This window comes from Podarcis muralis, chromosome 7 (genome assembly GCF_964188315.1).
Source record: "Podarcis muralis chromosome 7, rPodMur119.hap1.1, whole genome shotgun sequence".
Classification (NCBI taxonomy): Eukaryota; Metazoa; Chordata; class Lepidosauria; order Squamata; family Lacertidae; genus Podarcis; species Podarcis muralis.
The window spans coordinates 43,331,623-43,359,375 of NC_135661.1; the positions used below are offsets into that span (position 1 = coordinate 43,331,623).

Consider the following 27,753-nt stretch of genomic DNA (forward strand, 5'->3'; position numbering starts at 1 on the left):
GTCTACTCCGAGTCGGATGGGCACTGGATGCAACCCTTCACCAGGATCTTGATTGTGTAAGACCAAGGTGGTTGTGAATCGTGGCCCAGAGGTAAGAAATGGCAGCTCAGGGACTCTGAAGGAGATGGAGCAGAAGTCCTGGCTCAGCAGGCGAGCGAGCGAGAGTGCCAAAGAGAGGCCCGCTCTCTGACACTGACTCAGGAGAATTCCTGCAAGGGATGGCTTGCTCCCTTCCCAGGCACACAGCTGCGTTTGCAGCGCTCAGGGATGAGAGGATGAAGTCACTGACCGTTCTCCCTGTGCTGGAAGGAAGGCGAAAACTCTTTGGCAGTGATCCTGGCAATCCGAGCCTCCTCCTGCGCCTTCTGCGCCGCCGTCACAGCTGCGTCTGCCTTTGCCCTGGAGTGGGACGTCCTGTGAGAGATCAAGGGGGACAGAAAAGGCAACACCGGGGGTCAGAGGGTTTTCTCCAGCTCGTTCCATGATCCACACACCACCAGCACCAGCACCACCCATCGGGCTTGTCTGGATCCTTTAGCTCTGCAGCACCAGTGCTTGGGAACTGGAACTCTTGGGAACCAGTCCAGGCCATCACATTAGTTATTTCACTTGTATGAATCAATGCTCAAACGCCAGAGTGGTGGTGCGATTCTGCCAGAATGTGCCAACTGCGATGCCAAAACATGAAGGCAGGATGAGCAGTCATTTCCCCGCTCCACCCAAGTATTGACATCATTCTCTTAGCACATGCTGCCTTAATGTGTTCCTCTGTAGTGGCTGATTTTGCTGCTGTGACTTAAAGAACTGCTTCTCAAAGAACTCTGGGAACTGTAGTTCTGTGAGGAGCAAGGCGGGTGTAACTAAAGTGGTACCTTCCAGGTGCTTTGAACTACAACTCCCATCATACCTAACTGTAGGGTCGCCATATTTTGAAGAGCAAAAAAGAGGATGCTATGACTGCCATTCAAAGCAAATGCAATTTGTCTCACATTTTATCCCTGAAAAAGAGGACATGTCCTGGAAAAAGAGGACACATGGCAACCCTACCTAATTGTTGGCCATGCTGGCTGGGACTGATGGGAGTTGGAGTCCAGAACATGGTACCATATTGGTTACCCCTGTAGCAAAGGATTCTTAGCACCTTCGCTGAAATCCCCAAGATTCTCTGGAGAAGGGTAAGTAGTGTAAAATCAAGGTTTATTTACAGTACAGCTCTACCTGTGGGGTTGTATCTTGATTTTTAAGAATTAAAAAATAGGTTGTGGCCCCTTAACACTAACACATTTATTGTAGCATAGCCACCTGTAGACAAGGATCTACTTGATCAGGTGCAGGAAATGTCCAGTTGAATATTTACGAACACACACACACACACACACAGCCACACAATCATAGTTAAATAAAGAAAAGCACATATGCACACAATATGTTTGCTTGGGCCCTGCATCAAGGCAGCTAACAATATATCACAATAAAAAATAATATGAGCATTTATTCCTAGGTTACAACAGTTGAGATATAGCTGGCTGGAGGGATGTGTATGTGCAAGCTGGAGGTGAGAGGATCCTTTGCAAGCCCTTCTGGGTGAAAGAGCAGTGAGTAGCAAGCAAATCCAGTCCCTCTTTGGCCCCTTGCCATGTCCACGTCAAAGGAATAAGCAGAGAGAGCATTGTTGAAACTGACAGCCTGAGTGACAGTTTCAAACCCCCCTCCCCTCTCCTGGGACACAAATCGGCTTTCACAAGGTGGTTCTTCTGCACTTCTCCCAGAGTGGCAGAAAAAAGCTGCTGTTTTAAGCTTAATAATTGATTGGGTCCGCAAGTTATTTCCTCCCCTCTCCCTCTCCCCCTCCCTCCCCATCTCCTTTCTTCAGTGACTTCACTTTCATTCTGTATAATTACACTATAGTGCATTATCAGATAAGCTAAAAGAAAACCCCAGATTGAAACACATGCCAACATTCTAGGCTTCCCTAAACAAAACAGGGGTTTAGCATGTGTCAAAAAGTGGGCTGTGAATGTCCATCGGCAGGGAGTTCCAAAGTGTGGACAGTGCTGCACTAAAAGATGAATTTCTTACAAAGGCAAAAGATGAATTTCTTACACTAAAAGATGAATTTCTTACAAAGGCACAGTGAGCATTTTGTGGGCCCTGTAACAGTCCCAGTTCGGCCAGTCAGAGCTGACAAGTGGGCATATATATCCTTCTGTTCTTCTTAGCCCTGGAACTGTGAGTGAATGCCAGCAATTCCTTACAATGGCCTGGCGCTGGGAGGGGCTGGGTTCAGGGGTTGCAAGAAGGTGTCTTCATAGGGGCACTGCATGGTTGCTCACAGATGTCTGTCATAACAAAGGGCAAACCGGAGAGCAGAAGCCCTTCGTGTTAGTTCCAGGAGGAGCCGTGGGTCATGCTTACTTGGGAATGACAACTTGGAGTGGGCAGTGATTACGGACTGCTAGTTCCCACATTCTTACAAAATCCCTGTTCACATGCAGTCCTGCTATCAAGCAGTAATAAAAATAATTTGGGGGTGGAGCTGAGGGGGAGCAGATTTAAAATATTTTGGCCATTTTCCATAGAGTTAGGCAGACTGTAGTTAAGTTGCTATTTTCTCCACTTTAGTTCCACCTTTGCAGAAGGGGATGTAGAGCAGTTGCTGGGAGTTGCATGAGGGCAGAGTGCTGTTGTGCTCAGGTTCTGCAAGCATCTGATTGGCCACTGCAAGAGCAGGATGGTGGACTTTTAGGCTGCTGGTCTACTTTACAAGGGTGGCATAAGCATCACCATGATAATATACTCCTAATGCTTCACCTTGAACACTCAGGTCTTCTGAGGGCAACCTTTGGTGCTCCTCCATGTCCCTGACATTTGGCTAACCTTTCCCAGGGTCTGGATGTTTGGTGTGGTAGGCCCTGTCCTGTGGAACTCCTTGCCAATAGAGGTTGGGCAGCAGTAGGAGTCATCCCTACTCATTTCCAGACATCTTCTGAAAGCTTAATGATTCAGACAGGCCTTTCAAGCCTGAGATGCTTTGCCAACTAGCTCTTACTGATGTGTTTGGCAGTGTTCTTGACTGCGATGCTGTGTTTTTATTCCGTATACCGCCTTGTGATGTTACTTATGAAAGTGCAGTTAATAAATCTATATCTCTCTGTCTATATCAATCTATACAGGATGGCGAGATGCTTTGAAAACTTGAAATGCACTGCATAAGTGATAAGGGTGATGGCGATGGAGGAAAAGAAAGGGAGAGAGGGAACTCAGTTGTTTGCCAGCACATGAAAGGGGACATTGAATCCTGTTGTGGATCTCTGGGAAGATGAATCTGGAAACAATGGACCATGCTGAGCGGAAGAAACACCTACTGATGCCAGAGAAAAGGTGGAGGAAGATGCCTCTGACAGTCCAGATATGTGAAATGCCACCAGAAGAGAAGAAGGAAGAGAGCCCACAAGTCCCTGGATGCCACTCTCCTCCAAGCTGAGCAATGGAACTGTTTGCATTTGCAATATAATAGTCTAATTAGCATCCTTTTACAATTCCAGCTGTTCACCACTGGTTGCCTTGGCTTCACACAGAGCCCCTGCTGTCAGTCCTTGTCTCTGGGGAAAAGCCACCTTGAACCTCTCCCAGTTTGAAGGAAAGTTCCTTGCTCAGCGTCCACAGACAAACTAATGTCAAGCCCATGAGGGGAAGGGTGTTAATTTGGAACCTCTCCTTTTAAGACAGGCCCAGTGTATAAAACCCACATTTTTCATCTGCCTTATGGGAATTTTCTGGTGTGACTGTAATGCGCAGCAAGGCACTTGGAAGCAGAAGGAGTGAAATGCAGAATTAAGATAGCAATCTGTATATATTGCAGCTTCATTATAATAAGCATAAGCACCCTAAATAAATGCAAGTAATCCGTTTAGCACTTGCAAAGCGTGTTTGCTGCACAAAGCACTTATCGGCTGCCTGCGTTCATATAGGCCCTCCGTATAGAATGTGCATTAGCTCATCTTCCTAATTCCCCTGTTAATTGCTTGCTTTTATTATCCTTGTAAAGCAGGCTCTCTGACATGACATGTACATGCTGTCTAATCACTTTTCACCCGCTTCACGCACCCGCCACACTGAGTAGCAGAAGACAACTTTAAATAAAGCAGGTGTCCACAAAGCATCAAAGAACAGACACCATCCTTGCTGTGGTCTCCAGTGGCAGGGCAAAAATGCTGCTGAATAACTCCTTCCAGATCTTACATGGTGTCCCATAAACAGGAAGAATGTGCACCACAGAAAGCTCCCTTGCTCAACTGAGAATCCCAGGGAAGCTGTGGAACAGGCATCTGGAAGTGGTTGTGGAATAGAGGAGGGCAAGCAAACTGAAACTCAGTCCAGGCAAAATGGAGGCGTTGTGGGCGGGGGAGCCAGCTGATCTGGATAGCGGGGTGCAACTGGTCTTAGAGGGGTTGCACTTCCCCTGCAGCACCAGTTTTATTAGCCTGGATCCAGCACTGTCTGTGAAAGAGACGTCTGTACCTAGGGCTGCCTTTTGCTAGCATAGGCTGATACCCAGCTGCCTATCTAGAAAGATTGGACCTTACCTCAATAATCCATAAACTAATCATATCTAGGATATATTACTGTAATGCGCTCTGTGTAGGGCTGCCTTTGGAGATGGTCCAGACACTTCAGCTGGTGCAGAGTGTCCCTTGGTGGGAGCAAAGTGATCGGAGCAAGTGACCCAAGTTCTGTATTAGTCACACCGGCTGCCAGTGCATTTCCGGGCCCAGTTGAAAGTGCTGGTCTTGTGCAAGATTTATATTGTTTGGGGCCCGTTATTTGAAGGGCTGCCTATACTCATATGAGCTAGCCTAGGCATTAAGAGGTCTGCATACCCACTGCTGGCTTGGTCAGTTCAATGGGGAAGGATGGCCAATTTTTTTTTGCAGTAGTCCCAGAGAGCAGAACTCCCTCCCCACAAAAGTGTGCATGAACTCACTGGTGCAGGTCTTTCCCAGACCACTTTCTCTCAAAGAAGGGCATTCTCTGACTGAGCTGATTTCAAAGGGATAGTCCTGTCCATTGTATTGTAATTCAGGGTGCTCCCAGACTGCCAGTATTTTGCAGGACAGGTTCAGGCACGTACTGGAAACTTAACCATGCACAATTAAAGTGGTCTCTCGCCTAAGGGAAACAAATCCTCTTTTTAAAAAAGGACTTTTGTGGTAGGAAAGTGTCAAGGAAAAGCAGTGAAAAGTTTGAGAAGGATGAATGATTAATGGGAAACCATATACTGTAAATACCCCACAAACAAATTAGAATGAATGCTGAATAAAGGCTGGACAACAAACAGGAAAGGAAGTGGAAACTGATGCAGTCTGTGTGTTGATCTACCGTTAGGAATGAAAATATGATCAAGCAAATTACGATCAGTATTCATTCACATGATTGTTCTTCTTCTTCTTACGTCTACAAATGCTATGTAATTAATGACATCTTTTTCTTTTCTTTTCCATAACTTAGATTAAAAAGAGGATAGCAAGATGAATAACATAGCAGTTGGCAGAAACCGAACTGCAGCAGAATGGAAGCAGAGTTGATTGTGAAGGATACAGGTCAGAAAGAAATTTCTGCCTTTTTACATCCCTACCTAGAACCCTCCTTTCCAACACACCAGTGTCTACATGCAGAGAGCTTTTATAGGTGAGAATATTGAAAGAAATGATCTTACTCCAACACCATAATATTTCTGTGCATGTGTAGAAAGGCCCCGTGTTTGGAATCATAGAACTGTCGAGTTGGAAGGGTCCCTGAGGATCATCTAGTCCCACCCCCAGCAATGCAGGAATATGCAGCTGTCCCTTACGGGGATTGTACCTGCAACCTTGGCATTATCAGCACCATGCCCTAACCAACTGAGCTATCCAGGAACCCTTTGTGCCTGTACAGTGGTGCCTCTGTTTATGAACGCTTCTGGTTATGCACACTTCGAGTTACGAGCTCCACTAACCCGGAAGTAGCTGCTCCTGGTTGTGAACTTTGCCCCGGGATGCAAGCGGAAATCGCATGCTGGAGGTGCGAGCGCAGCGGGAAGCCCCATTAGCGAAAGCACGCCTCAGGATATGAACGGTTTCAGCTTAAGAATGGACCTCCGGAACGAATTAAGTTCGTAACCAGAGGTACCACTGTATCTCTTACAGAGGAACAGCATATGATGGGTTAAGGTAGAATATTCTTATATGTTTTTAATTGTTCAATTACTACAGGTGATGATCCTTTGTGATGAGAATGAACTAATATAATATACGTGATGGGGGTAGTATTAATGAATTGTTATGAACTTGTAACCATGGGGTATCCTCTCTTTACCATAAGCAAGTAGCTAAAGGTAACCTATTTTATTAGCTGGATTTCATTACTAAGGGAACAAGAGACTCTAATTTGAAGTCGTCATAACCAGGGCTTAAGCCAGCCTCCTGGGGCTCAGGCTACGGAGCAGCTATGGTTAACCAGGCAACGAGCTTTTCGTGAGGGCTGATGTACGTCTCCCTGCCAAAATAAGCATCCTCCAGTCTTCCAGGAAAAACTATCAGAATAAGATGTTAATCTCTTCCTTTGATATAAACATCACACTAATAGCAAAAGCTGCCTTAGGCAGACGATTATTTCTGAGGAGCAACGGAAGAGACTTTCTCCTTACATCCGTGGAGGCACAAGCACTGACCTCGCACCAGGAGATGGAGAACTCTGCAAATGCACAAGATCATTGCAAGGAGGAGAGCAGGAATGAGGGAGGGGAGAGGGGGGAGGTTCTGGTGCACGACAGCTGTGAAAAAGGCAAATTCCATGCTTGGGATCATTAAGAAAGGAACTGAAAATGAAACTGCTGGTATCATAATGCCACTATACAAATCTTTGGTGCGACCACATTTGGAATGCTTTGTCTGGTTCTGGGTAAAAAGGTAAAGGGACCCCTGACCATTAGGTCCAGTCGTGACCGACTCTGGGGTTGCAGCGCTCATCTTGCTTTATTGGCCGAGGGAGCCGGCGTACAGCTTCTGGGTCATGTGGCCAGCATGACTAAGCTGCTTCTGGCGAACCAGAGCAGCGCACAGAAACACTATTTACCTTCCCGCCAGAAAGGTACCTATTTATCTACTTGCACTTTGACATGCTTTCGAACTGCTAGGTTGGCAGGAGCAGGGACCGAGCAACGGGAGCTCACCCCATCACGGGGATTTGAACCGCCAACCTTCTGATCGGCAAGTCCTAGGCTCTGTGGTTTAACCCACAGCACCACCCGCGTCCCCTGGTTCTGGGTACCTCACCTAAAAATGAATATTGTAGAGTTGGAAAAGGTTCAGCAAAGGGCAACTGAAGTGACTGAGCACCCAATGGAGATGAATCCTGGAAGACTCAGGACAACTCTGGAACTTGCTCCTACCCACAGGAGGCAGTCATGGCCATCAATTTTGAGGACTTTAAAAGAGGATTGGACAAAATAATGGGGGATAAGGCTATCAACGGTTGCGAGCCATGATGGCTGTGCTCTGCCTCCACAGTGGGAGAACAGGTAATGCTTCTGAATACCAGTTTCTGGAAACCACAGGAGGACAGAGTGCTCTGGTGCTCAAATCTTGCTTGCGGGTTTCCCACAGGCCACTGTGAGAACAGGATGCTGGACTAGATGGGCCATTGGCCTGATTCTGCTCTTCTTATGTTCTGGTCAGTGATGTAGCAGAGACAAGGAGTCAGGCCCTTCTCTGTACTATGGTCCCAATCCACCTCTCACATACACTGCCTGTAAGTTAAAGAAAAATCTTATACATAGGAACATAAGAAGCTGCCTTCTATTGAATCCAGGCCATTGTTTATGCCAGCCTTTCCCAACCTGGTGTCCTCCAGATCATATAACTGTAGAGTTGGAAGGGACCCCAAGGACCATCGAGTAGCTTCAGACTATGATTCCCACAAGCCCCATAGGATGCCGTGCAGATGTGAACGTGGCCGTGGAATGGAGAAGGAGATGCAGCTGTTTGCCTTGCCCTCTCCCTCTGTCAGGTATGCGTGCAGGAGCCAGGCCCTGCGACCAATAGGACTTTGCAGGACTGGGGCCTTCCTAAGTTTGTTCTGAAGAGGCAAGGCGCGGCCTCACAGGTGAGGCCGATTGGTAACTCACAGCACCTGGTGGCAAGAGCTGGGAAGAGATATAAGGTCAGCATTTCTCTTTGGCTCTTTGCCACAGCAACACACTTCCTTCCTTGCTGCATTTGGTTTCTTGCTTCCTGATCCTTGAACCTCAGCTTATTGACTCCTGGCTCTCTGACCCTTGGACTCTTGGCTTCCTGACTCCTGGCTTCTGGACCCCCATTCCTGCTCCCACCCTGCCATCTTGCCCCCGGTCCTGACATCCCCTGCCGGGACTTCAATCACCCATGAACCAGACCGTGACACCCTCAGGGGGAGTGCACAACAGGGGTCCTTCCTAGCCCTGCCCTCCTTTAACCTGGGACCTGCATGCAAAAGAGGTGCTCAGCCCCTGAGCCACGCTTCCTCCCAGCCCCCACAAAGCTGAAGTGCCAGCTTCCGGCACCCCACCACAAATGCTTGAAAAGCAACCTTTGTGGAGCATGCCAGAACCACATCCTGCGCATAGCAGTAAATGCGCACAGACTGATCACAGTTGGCTGCGCCCCAACAAAACTTGGGGCTCACACCTATGCCAAGAGACCCCTTCTGTCTTGCTGCTTCATATCTTCAAAGCGCATAGGCTGTGAAGGAGTTAAAGCACAAGTGGCTCCATCCCATAGAAGGCCAGTGTTTCCCTCTGAGGTTTGGGCTGGTTCCATGGAAACCACACTGTCTTTCAGGTAAATATGCATATTTTGAGAAATGCCTCTCAATCTTCCTACAGCAAGGGAATATTCCCTTCCACTGCAGAGTAATTGGTGGTGCAATTTCCAGGTCTAGTGCTCACAGAGTGTCTCCAATGTACACTTCACTTGGGAGCTCGTGGGCTGGAAATGCTTCTCACTAGGAGGGGAGGGGAAGAGATTGCATCCTACAAGTAGAAAGCTAGCTTGTAAGTGGAAGTGTTCTCTGACATTTAGTTTTCTGCAGGAAGTGTGTGTGTGTGTGTGTGTGTGTGTGTGTGTGTGTGTGTGTGTGTGTATAAAAGCATTTAGTCACACAAGGTTCCTGTTTTAAGAGACTCAACTTCACCACTTCACCCTGTAGCTCAGCGAATGTTCACGTATATAATACAGTGCTACCTCAGGGTACGAACTTGATTAGTTCCAGAGATCCATTCTTAACCTGAAATCATTCTTAACCTGAGGCGCGCTTTCACTAATGGGGCCTCCTGCTGCCGCCGCATCACCGCCGCGTGATTTCCGTTCTCATCCTGGGGCAAAGTTCGCAACCCGAGGTACTACTTCCGGGTTAGCAGAGTTTGTAACCCGAAGTGTTTGTAACCCAAAGCGTTTGTAACCCGAGGTACCTCTGTATAACCCTGCTCTTGGGATCTTGATAGGGCGACATTTCAACCTATTTTATCCGTATCCCTTTGCACAATTTCTCTATCCTTGCAACGGTAAATAAAGAAAGAAAAAGGTTTCGCCTGCACCTGTTACCTTTTTCAGTGCACAATGGGACTCCAAAATGGTTCAGGGTGATCCTATTGGAAAATTACACTGAACATCAGAGGAGCCTGCTGGATCATGCCAAAGGCCCATCTATTCCAGCATCCTGTTTTCACAGACGCCTGTGGGAAACCTGCAACCCATGAGCACTCTCTTTTCCTGTGGTTTCCAGAAACTAGTATTCAGAAGCATTACTGCCTCCAACAGTTGAGGCAAAACAATGCCTTCAGGGCTAGTAGCTGCCGATAGCCTTCTTCTCCATGAATTTGTGCAATTCTCTTTTAAAGCCAACCAAGCAGGTGGAATGGTGCTGAGTGTTGTAGAAGGAGGAGGAAAGCATAAAACCAGTGAGGAGGGAGAATGAAATGGGATATTCTGAACAATGGCATGACTGGTAGGCTGGAATTCTGAGCAGGAGTGCTCCAAGCTGCAACATTTTGCTGCAGCCTTCACTTGTCATGCCTAAATAACAATTTTGTGCGATTGAAAAGCTTGCTACCTTGGCAACACACAGTTCGTCCGTAAAAAGACAAATCACCATTAGAGGCATTCAGATCATATTTGTTTTTCTTTGAGATCAGCAAGATAATTATTGTTGTGTGACCAATAATGAGGAATAGGTTGTCAGGGGATGTTGGAAGGAAGCACAGACACTGGCTATGTTAAAAATGATGCTGAAAGCATTCACATCTTAATTGGTTCAGTTAATTGCTTTGCAAAAAAATTAAACGTGGGCTTCTAATAAAAGTGTATAACTTCTACAATGCATTTTGCTCTGGTGGGATGACTGTGTAAACGATCCATATGGACATTTCTTGATGTAAGCAATGCATTGAAGTTGCACTTTATTGCAGGATAATATCTAGCATGGTGTGTGTGTGTGTGTGTGTGTGTGTGTGTGTGTGTGTGTGTGTGTACATGCAGACAACAGAAAACCCAGATTCCTCAGAGACATCTTCCCTAGCTTTCTGTCTTAATGAAGGCTTGGAGATCATCATAGCTAGAGGAAGCATCAGTTCACTGGCCCTCCTAATCCTCTGGGAAATGGGATGCTCAAACAACTGCTTTCAGTTTCAGTTCCCAGATAATAGAGAGGAGGTGTGCAAAGTGTGCTTTTCAAAGGCTTTGGGAGAGAGGCAGTAGGAATGCTATTCCACAGAACAGGGGCAGTCACACTGAAAGCCCTGCTCTGAGTCACTGCAGAAAGGACTTCTGAGGTCCTTGGAACATGCAGGAGAAGTTCTCGTGCAGACTACAGCAACCTTATGAGGGTTCTCGAGTAACTTTGTCTTGAGCTGTATAGGATCTTATATATTACTAACAACGCTTTGAACTTGTGCCAAGAGCAGATTGGCAGCCAGCATATGTAAAGCAGGGCATCACATGGTGGCAGCATTTTGCCCCCGCAAGCAACCTAGCCACCACATTCTGCACCAGCTGCAGCCTCTGGACTAGTCTCAAGGGTAGTTCCACCTACAGTGCACTGCAGTAGGTTACCACTGCTGTTGGACTTCATCTCCCATCAGCCTCAGTCAGCATGGCCAACGGTGGGGGGTGAGAGAAGTTGTAGTCCAGCAAATCTGGAGAGCACCATGTTTGCTACCCCTGGTTTAGCACACCATGAATGAGCGGAAGCAAGCTATAGGCTTGCACTCATCCCTCTGCCTCTGCCACTGTCAAGTAAGTGAAGTTTATTGTCTTATCTGAACCTGGGGGACATAGTTAGCTTCTGCTACGATTTGGTGCAACATGCCGGAATCAATAAATGTTTTATGCTCCTGGCCTGTTAACAAACCCGAGTTTAAACTAACAAGGAGTTCTCACAGGGTTAGGCATGGTGTAACCCTTGCTACTTTAAGGCAGGAAGAGTCACAGCTACAGTGGAGACAGAGGGAAAAGAGAGCACACTTACGATCATGCATGGTATAAAAAATAGAGGGGAGGAAACCCCTCTCCCCAATCCAAACTACATAAGACTCAACTGAGACATCCCAGTGTCTTGGCACTATCACCAGGCGAAGCTGAGAGGCCTCGGTGGACCACCTTTGCCAGACTTTCCCTGTTGAAGCATCTATTTGTGGTGTCAGGCAGTTGCCATGGAGACAGGTCCCCTTGCCTCCAGGAGGCAACAGGTGCAGGGGAGCTTACTAGAGCCAAATCGACAAAGTCATCTGCTTTTCCTGGAGAGCTCGCTTGGAAACGATGCAGCGAAAGGCGAAAAGGAGGGTGCGGGGAGAGAAGAGAAACCCACAATCAGCGAGACGTTTCAGCAACAAGGAAGCCTTCCAAATTCACCCCTACTTGTGCACTTCAGATGGCAAGTTGTGCAAGAACTGGCTGCACCAAAGGAGGGAGAAAGCACAGCCCCCTGATCGATCAGGCAGATGAAATGAATCCCTTCCCCACACAGGGGAAGGGGAGGGAAAGACAACCTCTGCAATGAAGTCAGCCTCCCCAAAGGGTATCAGATGGCCTCCACGAACTAAAGTGCTAATGGAGGAAAGGCAATGGGTTCTCAGCACAGACACCACCCAGCTTGGGATCAATATCTCTGGGAGAGCACTGGGAAGGCCTTTCCTTGCCTCTGGCCTCGCTCTGTGGCAAGCAACCCCCTTCTGCTCTCAGGTTCTGTCTGGAAACAATTGATTGGGAAAGTAGCTTCTCTTCTCCAGGCTGTCTCTGGAGGACGCAGGCAGCGACTGAATTATTCATTGCCACTGCAGACTTCTTGGCTTCTCTCTGCGGCTTTAAGCATCAGGAGGAGGAACCCATTCAGCAAGTGGGAGAAGGAGGAGAGTCTCTTGGTTCCTTTCCCTGCTGCCTGCAAAGCAGGGTACTGGCCATTCGGCAGGATCCGAAGGGTGGATGCTTGCCTACAACTAATTTCGGCAGGCAAAGCTTCTGGCAAGCAGCACCTGCCAAAACTCCCTCTTCTGACACAACTATTGTTTTGACCCCAGGGCCAGAACTAGGGTGGGGCAAGCAGTGGCCTGGTTCAGGGGAGGACCAAAATCACGATTTCTGTTCTACACACTATTTACGGAAATAAAATTTAATTATTTTAATAATAGGTGATTGGAAAGGGCGATAAAATATGGGGGCGAGTTAAATCCTGCAGAAATTTTATCAGAATTTGAAAGCTTCAAGCGCCAGCTGCCGTCAGTTCTCCCAGTTCCAGAGTCAGCAGCTCATTTAGACCTCCTGAAAACAACCCATGAATATTCACTAACAGAGTCTTACTCACTCCTAGAATTGCACTTGTTTATCATTGCATTACAACTGCTGTTAATTTTTTAAGTCATAAGATACAGGGTTGGCTTAGGGTCACGTTTCACATTGTCTGTCCCGGGCACCAGGCCTGGTTGACCCTTACCCGACACCAGGGGTGCTGAACTGGATCTGGAGAAAGGGCTAGAGATCATGATATGGCTAAGCTTCCACAGGGCACTGTGACAGGTGGGCAAGGTCACCTACCAGTCCAGCACCAGCCTGGCTTCATATGAATATGATTTAGACTTCAAAATGTAGCCGCAAAGGAAGACCCAGGAGGTTGTTCAAAGTGTGCTCTCCAATCTCCCTTTGCATCCACAGCAAGATCCCATTGTAGTCAGGGCCTGTACACTACTTGGATACCACAATTCTGTTCTAAGGAGCAGCCACTTTAGAGTAGACTTGGGGGAAATGGAGGGGATATGAAAGGCTTCCATTATCCCAGTGGCACCAATGCAAATCAACCTAATTCAACAGGCCGCTTCTGTACATGCCTCTGTTATTCCCAGTGGAGGCACACGTAAATCATTAATAAATATCTTAACAGGCCATTTCAAAGACTTTCACTTCATTATTCATTGTAAAATGATTAGTTACGGGTGTAGCTAGAAGACAGATCAGCAGGAAAGACTCTTCTTTAAAGAAAAGGGTGTGTGTGTGTGTGTGTGTGTGTGTGTGTGTGTGTGTGTGTGTGTGCGTGTGTGTGCAGGGCTCTTTCTGAACTGTTCTGTGTTCTGAACATTCTGTGAACATTACCAGAGCTGTTCAGGTTCTGCAGAGAAAGCAAGAAGTTCTACACTGAAGTCTGTTTAAACTTGCAACTCATCAAGCCCAGCCACTGCTTTATCAGCTCTCCATTGCCTCGTCCTGATCTCATTTCTCCTGGGCTGGGGAGACAGCTCCATCAACTCCCAGAGGCAAACTCTCTTTTTCACTCCACCCCCTGACCTGCTTTTCTTCCCAAGGCCTGGCAACCTTGCAGGGAAGTCAAATTATGAGAGAGGAGGCCGTGATAACGGTTTAATGCACCACCATGGCAGGTTTCATTTCAGGGAGATTTGCTGCCAGTTACATGATCTGGAGCCTCATAGTTTTATCTGGGTTGCCTGTTATCCTGTCTCGGTTCATCCTCCACTTCTGTGGAATGCACAGAAGACCTACCCACTTCTGCACATACACATCCCATAATCCCCAGTGTTCTGCAGAGGAATCTAGTTCTGTATTATGTCAGAGACAAGTGGTCTTTGTAGTCATGTAATAGATGAAGAAGCAAAGGAGAAGGAAAGACCATCTGATGGGCTTTTGACACCATTAAGTGCATACAGGAAAAGAAAGAAAAGGGGACAGAACAACTCTCAAAATATTTTATGGTGGTAGTTGGTAGTGTGAATTGTTCCTGACTGGAGACAGGTGAATATGTCAGTTTTGGTTTCCTCTCCATTTCTCTATGCTCTGCCTCCAGTTGGAGACAGCAATGCTTCTGTGTAGCAGTTGTTGAAAATCACAAGAAGGCAGAGGGCTCTTATGTTCAGATCCTTCTTGAGGGTTTACTACAGGCATGAACAGGATTCTGGATTAATGGGGCATTGGCCTGATCCAGAAGGCTTTTCTGATGTTCTTGTGTTCATTAAAAAAAGATACTTGTCCATCATGTGCCTGCAGCCCCAATAAGACGATTCTTATCTACCTTAATGTGCTTTGTCCCCTTCTCCTCCCCAAGTTGCTATCTGCACAGAAGACCTGCAATCAGTGATTTATGAAAGCAGTAATAGAATGTCAGAAGCAGGGAATGAACTGTTAGCCACCGCAATTAGCTCTCTAAGGAGGGTTTTCAAATTACCTGCTTGTCACAGATAAGCCCAGCTCCTCTGTTAAACCTGTGCCCACCCCCTGGAGCAGGCCCTTTAGCTAGATCCCTAATTAAGAAAGGCAAAACAGCTATTGCAACCTCTGGCATGATGCAATTTGAGAGGGAAACGCACCTGCCCTGGTCCTTTGCAACCACCAGACAGAAGGCAAGTGCTATGAATAGCAAACAGCAGGGACTTGCTACTCAGGTGTCAATTGACTTGCAGGTCCTGGCTTAATTGATGCTTGTTGCAAGAGACAGTTGCAGGGCTGCATGCAAAACAGTCCTGCTTCCTGGTAACTCTTAGTTTACAACAGGGATGAGGAACCTGAATTCCCATGCTGGTTTGAGCTGATGGGAGTTGAAGCTCCACAGCATCTGGAGGGTCCCCAAAGGTTCTTCCCCAGACCTGTTTTAAAGGACGATTCTTTATTCCAGACCATTGCATCCTCATAGCATCTTTTTATGTAAGTATGACAGGTACCTATTGGGCAGTGCCTGCGACATCATGGATGACAAGCAACTTGCAGAATTTCCTGTTTAAGGGCAAGAAGATGGCCACTGGCTTAGGGGGGATTACACAAAGACATGGAATATAAGAAGAAGAAGAAGAGAGGAAGAAGAGGAAGAAGAGGAAGAGGAGTTTGGATTTGATATCCCGCTTTATCACTACCCGAAGGAGTCTCAAAGCGGCTAACATTCTCCTTTCCCTTCCTCCCCCACAACAAACACTCTGTGAGGTGAGTGGGGCTGAGAGACTTCAAAGAAGTGTGACTAGCCCAAGGTCACCCAGCAGCTGCATGTGGAGGAGTGGAGACGCGAACCCGGTTCCCCAGATTACGAGTCTATCGCTCTTAACCACTACACCACACTGGCTCTCATATAAAGCTCTTTGTGATGGTTCTGTGGTACCTGCAGCTTCAGAGGCATCATGTCTGTGTATATACCAAATGAAAACTATTGCACTCATGTTCCTTGGGCTTCAGAAAGAAACAGAAAGCTTGGCTAGATGGGCCTTTTGGTCTGGCCCAGCAGGGCTCTTATGTTAAAGTACCCACCCCTCCCCATATTTTGAACCCCCATGCAAAACCTGCAAAGAATAGTGTTGCAAATGAACTGAAGCGGACTAACCTCAAGCTGAATTGTAGAGAAGCACAGGCAAGTTGGGATTTCAACCTTTGGGCAGCAGGGTCTTCAGGCTCTGCTTTGAGAATGCAGCTAGTCTGGTTGCCAAGACGAAACTGGTGTGCTGCTTTTTCACCATCTGCATTTAGACTAGTCAGTTTCAATTGCCAGTAGGAGCTCTGACTTTACCCGAGAGCTCTTTACCCATCACATCTGGACTCTAGGAATGGGTGGACAGCAGAGTCTTCCCCTCTTCCCTTTAGCGCAGAATGGATTTCACTCTGTTAGTGAGGGATATAGCCTGGGGAGAGTCTCAAGGGCTAGACAGAGAGGCCAGGGGGACCACATGTGCTGCCCAAGGCTGAGATTTCTCATCCCTGTTGTAATACAAAACATCTGGAAGGCATGAGGCTGAGGAAGGCTGTTCTGTTATTCACTAAAGGAGGCTGTGCCTGGGGGGCCTCCCTGGCTCCTTCTCTGTTGCCCTTCCACTGCAATTATACAGTGCGGAGCTGCTCCTTCTGAAATTTGTGATTTTCTTTGTTGCTGGTTTTGTAATTATTCATTATCTTAAATGTAAGAATGTAAGAGCATAATAAGAGCCTGCTGGATCAGGTCAGTAGCCCATCTAGCCTAGCTTCCTGTTTTCACAGTGGCTAACCAGCTGCCAGAAGGAAACCTTCAAGCAGGATACAAGCGCTCTCCCTTCCTGTGGTTTCCAGCAACAGCATCTACTGCTGTCTCCAACTGTGGAGGTAAAGCAAAGCCATCACAGCTAGTAGCCATCAGGAGTCCTCTATGAATTTGTCTAGTCCTCTTTTAAAGCCATCCAAGCTGGTGGTCATCTCTGCCTCATGTGTCAGTGAGTTCCATAGTTTAACTATGCACTGCATGAAGAAGTACCTTCTTATATTTGTCCTGAAACTTTTGTAAACAGCCTTGAACACCCAGTGTGAAACAAAGGGATAAATGTCTTAAGCATAAGAATGAAATAAATATCCTACAAAGCTTTCACTGCTTAAGAAGTAGCCTCATGATCTCACTGGAAGTGAGCTTGTGCAGTTGTGGTTGAAATGGTGGAAAGGTCATTCACTGAGTGAGTTCTCAGAGACACTTTGCTGCTCTTCCTCCCTGGTCCTGGAAGGAACATTTGTGCAATTACAGAATAATTTAAATTCAGATACAGACAACTTCATATCCCAATTTTCTTCCTCATGTCAGCTCTTCTTTTCTCTATAGGCTATTTTCATCCTCTTCTCATTCACAAAATGAGATTGGGCCAGATAAATATTTAATCTTCAATTTTTAACTTTAAAATATCTGAGCTACTTTTTTTAAACTCCCTTTGGCGGTAAGGGGGAAGAAAAACCCTGAAGTCTTACATTGTATACTTGGAGTGGAACCACTGAAAAGAACAGAATGAAGTTTAATTCGAATCCATTGACTGCAGTGGGTCTACTCTGAGTATGACTCAATTGGATACAATCTGGTTTAATCAGTTCAGTTGGCTCTAAGATTTCAGAGAAATTAAATATGAACATAATGTGACTAGCCCTATACTAGAGGAATTAAATTGTGACCAATTTCTTGGGGCAGGTGGGATGGTGAGCTCAAAAATCCCTGCCTAATCTCAGTTTCCAGGGGAGCCAGTGCACAAATCCAGAACAATGTGCAACTTTCAGTTTTCAACATTTCTGCCACTTGCAACTCCTTTGGTAGTAGATACACCATCCAACATCCTCTCAGAAGTGGACACTTACTGTATACAACACGCACAAACATTCCTGATTGCTTTTCTTTCTGAAAAATGTGCATTCTATGTAGAGGTTCTTGTTTTAAGTCCAATGTGTGTCTCTTAAGGGGAGCATCATGGCCGTGTGCCTGGCTGAATTGCCAAGGTGAATATTTGATAGAATCCATTTCCCACAAATCAAGGATAGTGAAAGAAGTAAGAAACCAACCATTTCTTACATGGGGACATATCTTAAGCACATGTCTACAATGAGATTCAAACAGGCTTTCTGATATTAGGGGCCAGAACCAACTGCTTTTGATTAGTTAGTGATGACAATTCTACCATGTGATGCCTGCACACTGACTACGTCTGTGTCTATGTATGATGTTTACAGATTGCAACTTAATTAACATCTGGAGAGGGAGCTGCATCTCCAGCCATCTGTCACCTCTAATGGAACACTATCAAGGGCATCAGGCAAGTGACTGATTAAGACAAGGCAGGCAGGAAAATAATAAGCAGGAAATGTCTTGGGTGCAGGAAAACAAGACACTGAGATTTCATCTTCAGTCCAAGATCCTTCTTCCTCATCCAGAATCTCATTTTACAAAACATCAGATGCTAACAGGGGGAAGAAGGGAAGGAAGAATTAACTATAGCTGTATCTGCAGGAGGTTCGAGACTGTCACTATTTTCAGCTTGTATTCAGTCAAATATCAACAATTTCAGGTTGCACAATTAAAGTTGTTTTGGTGCTCTTCACCAACAAACTACAGTGGTACCTCAGGTTACATATGCTTCAGGTTACACACTCCGCTAACCCAGAAATAGTGCTTCAGGTTAAGAACTTTGCTTCAGGATAAGAACAGAAATCAGGCTCTGGCGGCACAGCAGCAGCAGGAGGCCCCATTAGCTAAAGTGGTGCTTCAGGTCAAGAACAGTTTCATGTTAAGAACGGACCTTCAGAACAAATTAAGTACTTAACCTGAGATACCACTGTACTTTCCTCCCTACAAAATAAGATTTTTTTGTGATAAGAAAAAGGATGGGGAAACACCCTGGAAAGTGTGGGATAACATTTGCATGATGCAATGTTGTCTAACCTAGCCACAAACAAATCAGGATGATTGCTCAGTAAATAGCCAACCAGAGCTGGCCTGCCCATCAGAGGTGCAAGAGGTGGTAGTCCGCCCATCCCACTGCTTTGTGGTGGCAGCGGTGAGACGGAGGCATTCTGGTGTGCAGCATTTTTGCTCCTCTTCCCCGCCCCCAGGCAGAGAAGCTGAGTGGCAACGCTTTATGGGACACACCCACTGAGTTCAGCAGGAGGCGGGACATTCTTGCACGCCATGTTGCTCCTTGGCTTCCCACCCATCCCCTTGGGTGGAGGAGGAACACTCTGAGCAGCGCCTCAGTTCCCACATAGTTCGGTAGGAGCCGAGGTGTGGTGGAGATGGGGAGGCACAGGGGTGAACAGAAGGCAGCAATTCCCATTTCTCCTCATGTGGTGAAATGGGACGGGCCACTCCAGTAGTCAAAGTTGTCGATAACCTTCCTGCAAACCTTGTGTAAACAAATCAACATTAATGCTCAATAAGCAGGTTATCTGGAAGCAATCTACAAGTCAGTGAATTTAATGGCTGTTGGTTTTTTTAATTGGACATTCCACTTTTTGGAGTTGGGCCACTGGATTCTGCACCGCCCTAAGCTCCTGAAGCAATAGTCGAGGGCAGCAGCTATTGCATCGATCTTCCTATATACATAAAAATGTAAGGCTGTCGTCATGCAGCCTCCATTGGGGGATTTGTAGTGCCACATCACAATTTTTTTGAATTGCATGAAGTTGGGATGGGACAGGTTGCAGAACACCAGTAGTCAGGCGTAGAAATGGTTTAATATGGAGCAAGCAGGGGCACAGTCCCAAGTGTGTGTGTGTGTGTGTGTGTGTGTGTGTGCCTGTGTGTGTGTGCCTAAACAACTGGGGAGCTTTCATGAGGTTCAAGGTCCAGTCCAAGCTTACAGTGAGGGGGAGTCTTTGTAGAATTCAGGAGCTATGTACACCTGCCTCAAGCAGTGCCAGTTGCATGAGAATCCCAGCAACTACAGAGATCCAAGTTCAAATGGGGCAAGGATGGAGAGCTGATAGAATTATACTCAAATCCATTAGCCTTTGAGGGGTATTCTCTGAAAGCATCTCTGCCAATGAGCTGGGGGGAGGGGGGGAGGAAATTGGCATCTCACTTCCAGAGGTTGCCCTTCTCATGAGCCTTTCGTTTGGCCGGTCTTTGCCCAGACTTTTGCCCTCCATTTGTTCGGGGCTACAAGTCCTATGCTGGCTGGGGGCTGATGGGAACTGTAGTCCAAAATGCACCGTAGTATGGCTGTGACACCTGTTCCTCCCAGCCTTAGACCAGGCAGAAAACTACAGATGTTACCTGTTGGCTTTCTCACTCAGAATCTGTCCCAGAACCAAGCTTTCCCCGGCAACAACACCCGCGCCACCCCCGCGTACGCCCTTCTCGGTTTCTGTGCCGGTCCGGCACCAAGATCATTGCTGTTGCCATGACAACCAGCAGGCTCTTTCCTGATTAGAACTTCAGGCCCCGTCGCCAAAAGAGTCAATTTTCTAATCTCACTCCAGATTTGTTTTCCTTTGGGCACAGTTCCCCCACCGCCATCATCACGTTGTCTTTTGTGTTGAAAAACCTCTCCTGCCTCTCTCATGACAGCAACAAAAAAGAAAAGGGAAAGGGAACCTTGAGAGATTGCCAACCTCCCTGCTGCGTGTGCCACGCCGGTAGTAGATATTTCTAAGGCTTCTCTTCCCCCCCAGGAGATCATTATGATAAAGGGTTTCTATAGCACTGCTCAGTGTAGAAGGCGCAAGATTCTTCTCTTAATTTTTAAACCAGTTCTCCGTGGGGCTGAGGGGAGTTAGGGGCAGATGGAGCCACCTTAGGCCGAGTCAGACAATTGGGCCATCCAGCTCAGCACTGTCTACACTGACTGGCAGCAGCTCTTTGGGGGTTTCAGGCAGTGGACTCCACTAGCCCTATTTAGAGCTGCAGGGGATCGAGACCAGGACTTTTCAGCACACAGAACAGATGCTCCCCCTCCCTTCAAATTTAGGCTGTGTTCGCATTGCTGGTTTAAGACGCAGTTAGGTGGTTTGTTTTCACAGTTCAGACAGGAGCTAATTTATGAAAAACACAGTATTTCATAAATGCAGAATAATTCAGAAATGGAATGGGGCAGGTTTGCTGGTGAGCACACATGCAAGTGAAATAGACCAGAAAGACTGATTTGCCCATCCTTATGTGAATGGCAAATCTTTTGATTTCAGTTTTTCTACATTTCTCAGGGGGGTTTTTCAGTCTTCAGTTCTCCACATTTCCACATCAGTTTGTGGGTTGTTGTGGCTTTTTTTTAAAAAAAAAGTTCTCATGAAAATTCATCAGCGTTTTAGTGTAAATTTCTTCTAAAACACACGTTTGTGCATGCAATTTTGCCCAATATATACCGGTACATTATTACAATGCAATTCTGCACAATATAATGTATTTTTTACTAATCTGTATTTTCATGCAGGCTTTGCTCTAGTACATGTGTTTTTTTACACACTAGTTGGCTGGAGAATTGCATTGCAAAATTCAGAAAAGTGAATTTCGAAAGATGCCCATGTTTTGCTTCACATACTATTTTGGAAAGGGCAACTTCTGTTACATCAGCAAGGTTGTCACATGTGCAGAAATATACTTTGCCATTGTGCTGATGAGGTTGTGGTCATAGAGGCATCTTGCTTCTCATGTGGTGGGGCTGTAGCACATTGGCAACTTATTGAAAATCTGTGTTTGCTGAAATTTCTGAGATAGCAAATAAAACTCCCATTCTGGACCAGGCTTTAGTGTTTTGGACTATGGAAAGCAATTTAAATCCCACATTTACACATAAAGAATTGGTAGCATTATTGTGAGCTGTGGCTAGAATAGAAATTACCCAGCGTTGGAAAGTGCCTACTGACCCCACTCAAGAGGGTTGCTTTGAGAAAATTTGGGATATAGCTCCGTTTGAGCATTTTACTCGGAACAGGATAATGAAGGAAGTAAAGGAACAACACGATTTTGATGTGGTTTCCCTTCATAAGCTTTATTAACGGAAATAGCTCCCCTGTGATGTATTCCTCCCTGGTTATTGGGTCAATAAGCAATACTTCTTCCTCAACACCAAGACCTCTTCAGAATATTCTCTTCCTTTAAATGTGTAAGAATAAGTACATGCATACTTTGTGTCCTCTGTATTGCAGTAAGTGCTCCACACAGTTGGGTTGTTGTTTTTTAAGTGTTTATTCTCTCTGCACTGGACTTTTTTTTTTTTAATTGTGAATTTGGCAGGTTCACTTTCAACTGCAATCTGAAACAAATGTCTCCCCCGTGCCAACCTGTGGCCAAGAAAAATAAACTTGACTGGGTGTGTGGTCTGGCAGAAGTTGAACATGTATTGGGCCCTCTGTGCGTCAGGAGTGCAAGGCCTGGGGGCGCTGACATGGTGCAGCCCCCAGCTCAGATGAGCTGCAGCAGTAGGGTGTGTTGAATTTTTCAGCTTTCAAAACTGAGGGGTGCTAAAAAGCTGCAACATGACTTGAGAATTCAAAATATATTTTGGTTAAATTAATATAATTCAGCTTTGTTTGGTAAGTGTGTAAAATTTCATAGAAATAATTAAAAATGATTGTCAACTACTTTCAGTTATAATCTATATTAATATACTTTTTCTGACACTACCTGACATTTTCAGATGGCAAAACCTTTGGCTTTCCCAAATTAGTTCATGTGCTTCTTCATCAAACATAGACTTCCCACACTAAATGTTGTCCAGTTATAAAAATAATAGCAGGTTTCCTCACACCCAAAAACATATTTTTAAGACCCTTCACTGAAGAAATTTGCACATTTTACTTTTCACCCCCTAAAATGACGTGCCCTACTGGCTGCAGAAGTCTAGGTGTCCCCTTGTTGACCCAGGGGTCACTAAGTACAGCAACACACCATCTTGATGAGCTGTTCCTTTGTTTAGTCATGATATTAGAAGGATAATCTCAGGGATCCTTGTGCATTAAATCTACTTGAAGCCGGCTGAGCTGCGGTCTGAAGCCAAAGCCTTTAATTTCCTGGATTACAAAGGATCCAGAGCTAGGGTTGTGGGCCCCCCTGCGTAATGAATGTGGCTGGAACTGTTGAAAGTACAACTGTGCAAAGCCTCTTTCGGGTGGCAAGATACAGGGATGCTCCCATTCTTTTATGTTTGTTGGGAGGAGACTCTATAGCAGAGCCCCCGTTTTGTTTGCTCAGTCCCTAGTTAAAGGGGTCAGATAAGAAGGTGATGGAAATGAAGCACCACCACACTGACTCGAGGCCTTGAAGAGCTGCTGGCAAAGTAGACAGTACTGGACTATATGGACAAGAAATCTGACCTGGGAGAAGGCAGTTTCTGGCGAAGGGCTGTAGCTCAGAGGGAGAGTATCTGCTTTGCATGCAGAAGTTCACAGGTTCAATCCCCAGCATCACCAGGTAGGGATGGGAAAGACACCCCCCCTCACCTGGAACCTTGGAACTAGATGGACCATTGGCCTGACTTAGTCTAGGACGGCTTCCACTCTACTATATATTTTGGAGAATAGGTTTGGCTGCCTCTTGAGAGATCACCACCAGACTTGGCCCAAGGGCTCCTAGTCTGTACAGACACCCAGCACCTTTTTAAATCAAGATGGCGGGTCAAAACATGACTTTGGCCTGACTGCAGCTGTGGAGGAAGGGGTGTGTGGTGGGGGCAGGCCGCCCCAGGTGTCACCACTGAGGGGGGTGACAAAATGCTGGGCGGCACTCACTGCGGGGGCCTGCAGCGCGCCCAAGTCATGCGTCTCTCCTGGGAGTGACGCGGTGGCTTGGGTGCCCAAACGCCGCCTCCCCCTGAGCTGTAGGGTGGCTGAGTGGGAGGAGGCAGGCAGACTCCTCAGAGGCCCCGCTGAGCTTCCTGCCCTGGCTCACCCCACCCCGTGGGTGACTGGCCCTGCCCCTGGGTGCAGGGCACACGCGCTGCCCCAGGTGCCCAATCGGCTTGCTCTGCCGCTGCCTGACTGCACTCAATTTGGCATGATGGTTACAAATGAGGTTTCGCAGCATGGAGGAGACAGGCTTTGCGAATGTTTGGATTCCATCGGCTGCAATGAGCCATGTTTGTGTGTGTGCCTGAAACTCACAAATAACACTATCCATTTCAAAACCACAATTGCTTTTTTTGTTTCTTTTCATTCCCAGACACAATTCGCCAGCCTCCCTCCCTTCCTTAGTTAAACCTTAGTATAAAGTGTGGCACCTTGTTTTCTGCCCTCAAATGTCAGAGGGCAGAGGTTAGAAACTGGTGGCGGGAATGGTGAGCTTCCTTCCAACCACTGCCCATTGGGAAACAGGCCTGGCTACTGAAGGCAGGCATCTGCCCTCATTTGGCTATGCAGTTGTGTAAGAGCAAGAAGGGACATTTTAAGCTCTACCTCTTTCAAAGCACAGCCCTCGTGTTCCACCTACTCCTATTTAACTTGTCACAGAGCCACCCCCAGCCCCCATAGGGAAAGAAGGAAGGAAAGAAAGAAAGAAAGAGTAGAGAAACCCAGAAATACATGCACGGTTGCCAAGAGGCCTGAAAAGAAGCAGCTCTGGGAGTAGGAGGTGAGCTCCTCTTTCTTCACGAAATTGCAGAGAAGGCAGCTTTGCTGTCTCTGCTCTTTGTACAGTAAAATCAGCTGTGTGTGTGTGTGTGTGTGTGTGTGTGTGTGTGTGTGTGTGTAGAGGGATGCGATTCCATGCAAGGGGCCCTCTGCTAAAAGGAGGCAGCATTGGAACCAAAACCTGGGTATCATTCTGTGGTGCATCGTATGTCCACATCAGCCAGTATTCACCTGATTTTGCTTATGCCAACCCACAACAAATGCTGTCTTCAGACCTGATTTGCTCTTTGTAGTGAGAGCTAAAATGAGCTCCACATTTTAAATGAGCTCCCCCTAATTCTCATCTTATCCCAGTCATCACAATTAATAATAATAATAATAATACACATCCTCCTAGTCACCAATCTTAGGGATTAGAGAGTTTTGCGTGTTTCTTCTTTTAAAACAAATATTTTGTACATGCCCACCTGTTTTACAGCTGCTTACATTGCCTGCACGCATAGAATAATAGAATTATAGAGTTGGAGCTCTTACTGTCAGAAAGTTCTTCCTGATGTTTATCTGGAATCTCCTTTCTTGTAACTTGCAACCATTGGTTCGGATCCTACCCTCCAGAGCAATGGGGGGGGGGGAGCTTGCTCATGACAGCCCTTCATAAATCTGAAGATGGCTATCATATCTCCTCTCAGTCTTCTCTTCTCTAGGCTAAACATACCTAGTTCCTTCAACCATTCCTCATATGGCTTGTTTCCAGACCCTTTATCATGTTGGCAGATGCACCATGTGACCCCCAAGACTGAAGAGGCCCAGCACGCAACACGCACATGTGATGTCACACACACACACACGTCACATTGTTTGGAGGAAGCTGAGCACTCTGAAGGAGCCAGCCACTGAAGCTGCGCCATGCTTGACTCTGTGCTCAACCTCTTCCACCCCTCAATGTTGAGAGGGCCTGGCCCCCTTCCAACAAATATTGAGGGAGCCAAAGGCCCTAGAGTTGGCATGCCTGCATCTTGGTCACCCTCCTCTGAACACTTATTTGGGAGTAGGTGCCACTGAATTCAATGGGACTTACTTCTGAGTAAATATCCATTGAATAGCAGTGTTTCACAAGTGTGATTTCAGATCCTCCCCCATTATTTCCCACCAAGGGCTCGAGCGAGATCTTACAGGAACTCAGGTGGCCCCATGAGATTTTGTGAGAGCCTCTCAGAGCCTGTTAAGCAAGACAGAGAGCTTAAAAGCTATGTCACTGTGCAGGAAAGCTCTCTGGTCTCCTTATTCCTCTTCCAGAGGCACTATTTAAGGAGGAAGGATGGAGAGGGCAGCTACCCCTTCTATGTACAGTGATTCTTCAGGAGCACATTTGTTCATCACAATAAGCAACAAATATCAACCAATAAGTGGGTATATATTGCTATATGGCTGGGGTTTTTATTGCAGTAAAGCTGAGAGTCATAGTCCAAAATATCTGGAGGGCACTGGGTTGGTGAAAGCAGGCCTCCAAGGACCTGTCTTATCTATAAGAAACACAACAACAAAAACACACCCTCCCATGACCTTCCAGCAAGGAAACAAAATCTGGGTCAGCTGTGCACCCTTGGACGTTCTTTCTAGCTAGCAGCACATAACAATATGCTGAACAAAGGCACAAATCCCTTCCATTCAGCCCAAAGAGAGGTGACTCTCCTACACCGATGACAACATGGTAGTTATTGCAAATTTAACAATAGCAACCACTATTCCAGAAATAATTGCTGCAAATGCTGTACAAGAACACCTGCTCTCTGGCAAATTTCGTCTCAAATGTGGCTGATCCTCATCTTCCAAACTAGCAGGTTCTCTTACCTCCTTCCCTGCCAAAAAAACCCCACAACCCCTTTCCTTCCTTTCCCTAAAATCCATCCCAATATAACCAGAATGACAGAATTATTAGCTAAGTGCATGTGTGCCATCCATCTGAACTGCATTGTCTTTGCCAGGGAGGGGAGCTGAGAGATGGGGTGGGAGTGGGGGAGGAGTGGCGTAGGCAAGCAAGTGGCAGTGATGAAGAGGTGGAGAGAAGGAGGAAGGCACAGCCGGATCTAGTGGCTTAGCCTGGATCCAAGGAGGAGGGATTAAATGCCTCTGTTGCTCTCTGCCCGTCCCTTTCTCTCTCTCACGCTGCTGCCTTCCTTCTTTGGAAAGTGGTTCAGTGCCAAGAGTGAATCACCGTCAGCTTCTTCTCCTTCTTCTCCTTCCTGTCTCGCTACCCTGCCGTGCCGCTGCTGCCTGCTTCCATCTGGCCCTGTTGTTTAAAAACACCCAAAGACTCGCAGGGACAGAACATTCCGCTCCAAACTGTTCCCTTTTCAGCCACACCCTCCCCAGGAAGATTTCCCCTGCTCCGTGAGACCCTCGCCGTGTGGGCCTGGGGAAGGGGCCTGTGGTGCCTGCTTCCTTCCTTGCTTCCCCTGATCCTTCTTACTGGGGAGGCTCATAACGGCAAAGGCTTGAAACTGCTGCCCTGCCTCATTAGGAACAGAGAAAGCTGCCTTGCCCTAGTCCACCTAGCTCAGTTTTTTGCCTATGCTAACTGGCAGCAATGGCTCTCCAGGGTTTGGGACATTCTCAACCACATCTGGAAATGCCAGGGTTGCACCTGGGACCATCTGCACAATCTACCGCTGAGCTATGGAGCTCCCTGGTGTTGGGTTGCATAAAAACACAAGACTTGCCATGCACTGCTGGGTCAGAACCGTGCTCTGCTTAGCTCAGCGTCCTTTCTCCTGAGGCCTCAAATAAACAACACATTGACATGGATGGGAAGGAAGTGGCACTGGTTGGTTATCACCATATGCAAAGGTTTTGTTTTGTTTTGGGTGGCTGCCTTTCACAGAAAATGATACCCAGAACAACTAAGGCTTATCCACACTTACCTTTCCTCTGCTCTTTCCAGGCATGGCTGGCAATATAAAAATCTGCCTCTGAGCACCCTCCAGAGCCTTCCGTGCAAAAACCCGCTCTTTAAAGCTCAATTGGAGTAAACGTCAACCCACGGAAAACTGGACTGATGTTTGCTCTGATTCTGCTTTAAAAAGCGGGTTTTCAGGGGGGAGGGGGGCAGGGAAGAGCATTTGGACATGGAGCTTTAAAACTCAAGAGCTGTGCCTGGAAATAGCAGGGCAAAATGTAAGTGTAGAGAAGCCCTCTTTCTCCTCACTCCTTGCATGCACATAGAGGACAGATGAATTGGCAGTGAGAACGAGGAGAGCACCCTGATGTTAGCCCCCAGCAACTGGTCAGAGGGCTGTGCCAAAGCCCAGGATTTAAACAAGGAGGATCCTTTCCTTCCACTGCTTTGCTGCCTCATGGCACATGTATCTTGCTCCTTATTGAAAAGGAATAATATCCCCAAGCCCAGCCTCTCACTGTGTAACGAGTG

General features: G+C 46.8%; 1 protein-coding gene across 1 annotated transcript in view; it reads right to left on the bottom strand.

Moving 5' to 3' along the window:
• The window catches only part of JPH3 (junctophilin 3), an 83,454-nt gene that overhangs the window by 16,369 nt on the left and 39,332 nt on the right, over nucleotides 1–27,753 (bottom strand). Inside the window, exon 3 of the mRNA XM_028739936.2 lies at nucleotides 290–414. Coding sequence (XP_028595769.1) covers nucleotides 290–414 — 125 coding nt within the window. The remainder of the gene's footprint in view (nucleotides 1–289; nucleotides 415–27,753) is intronic.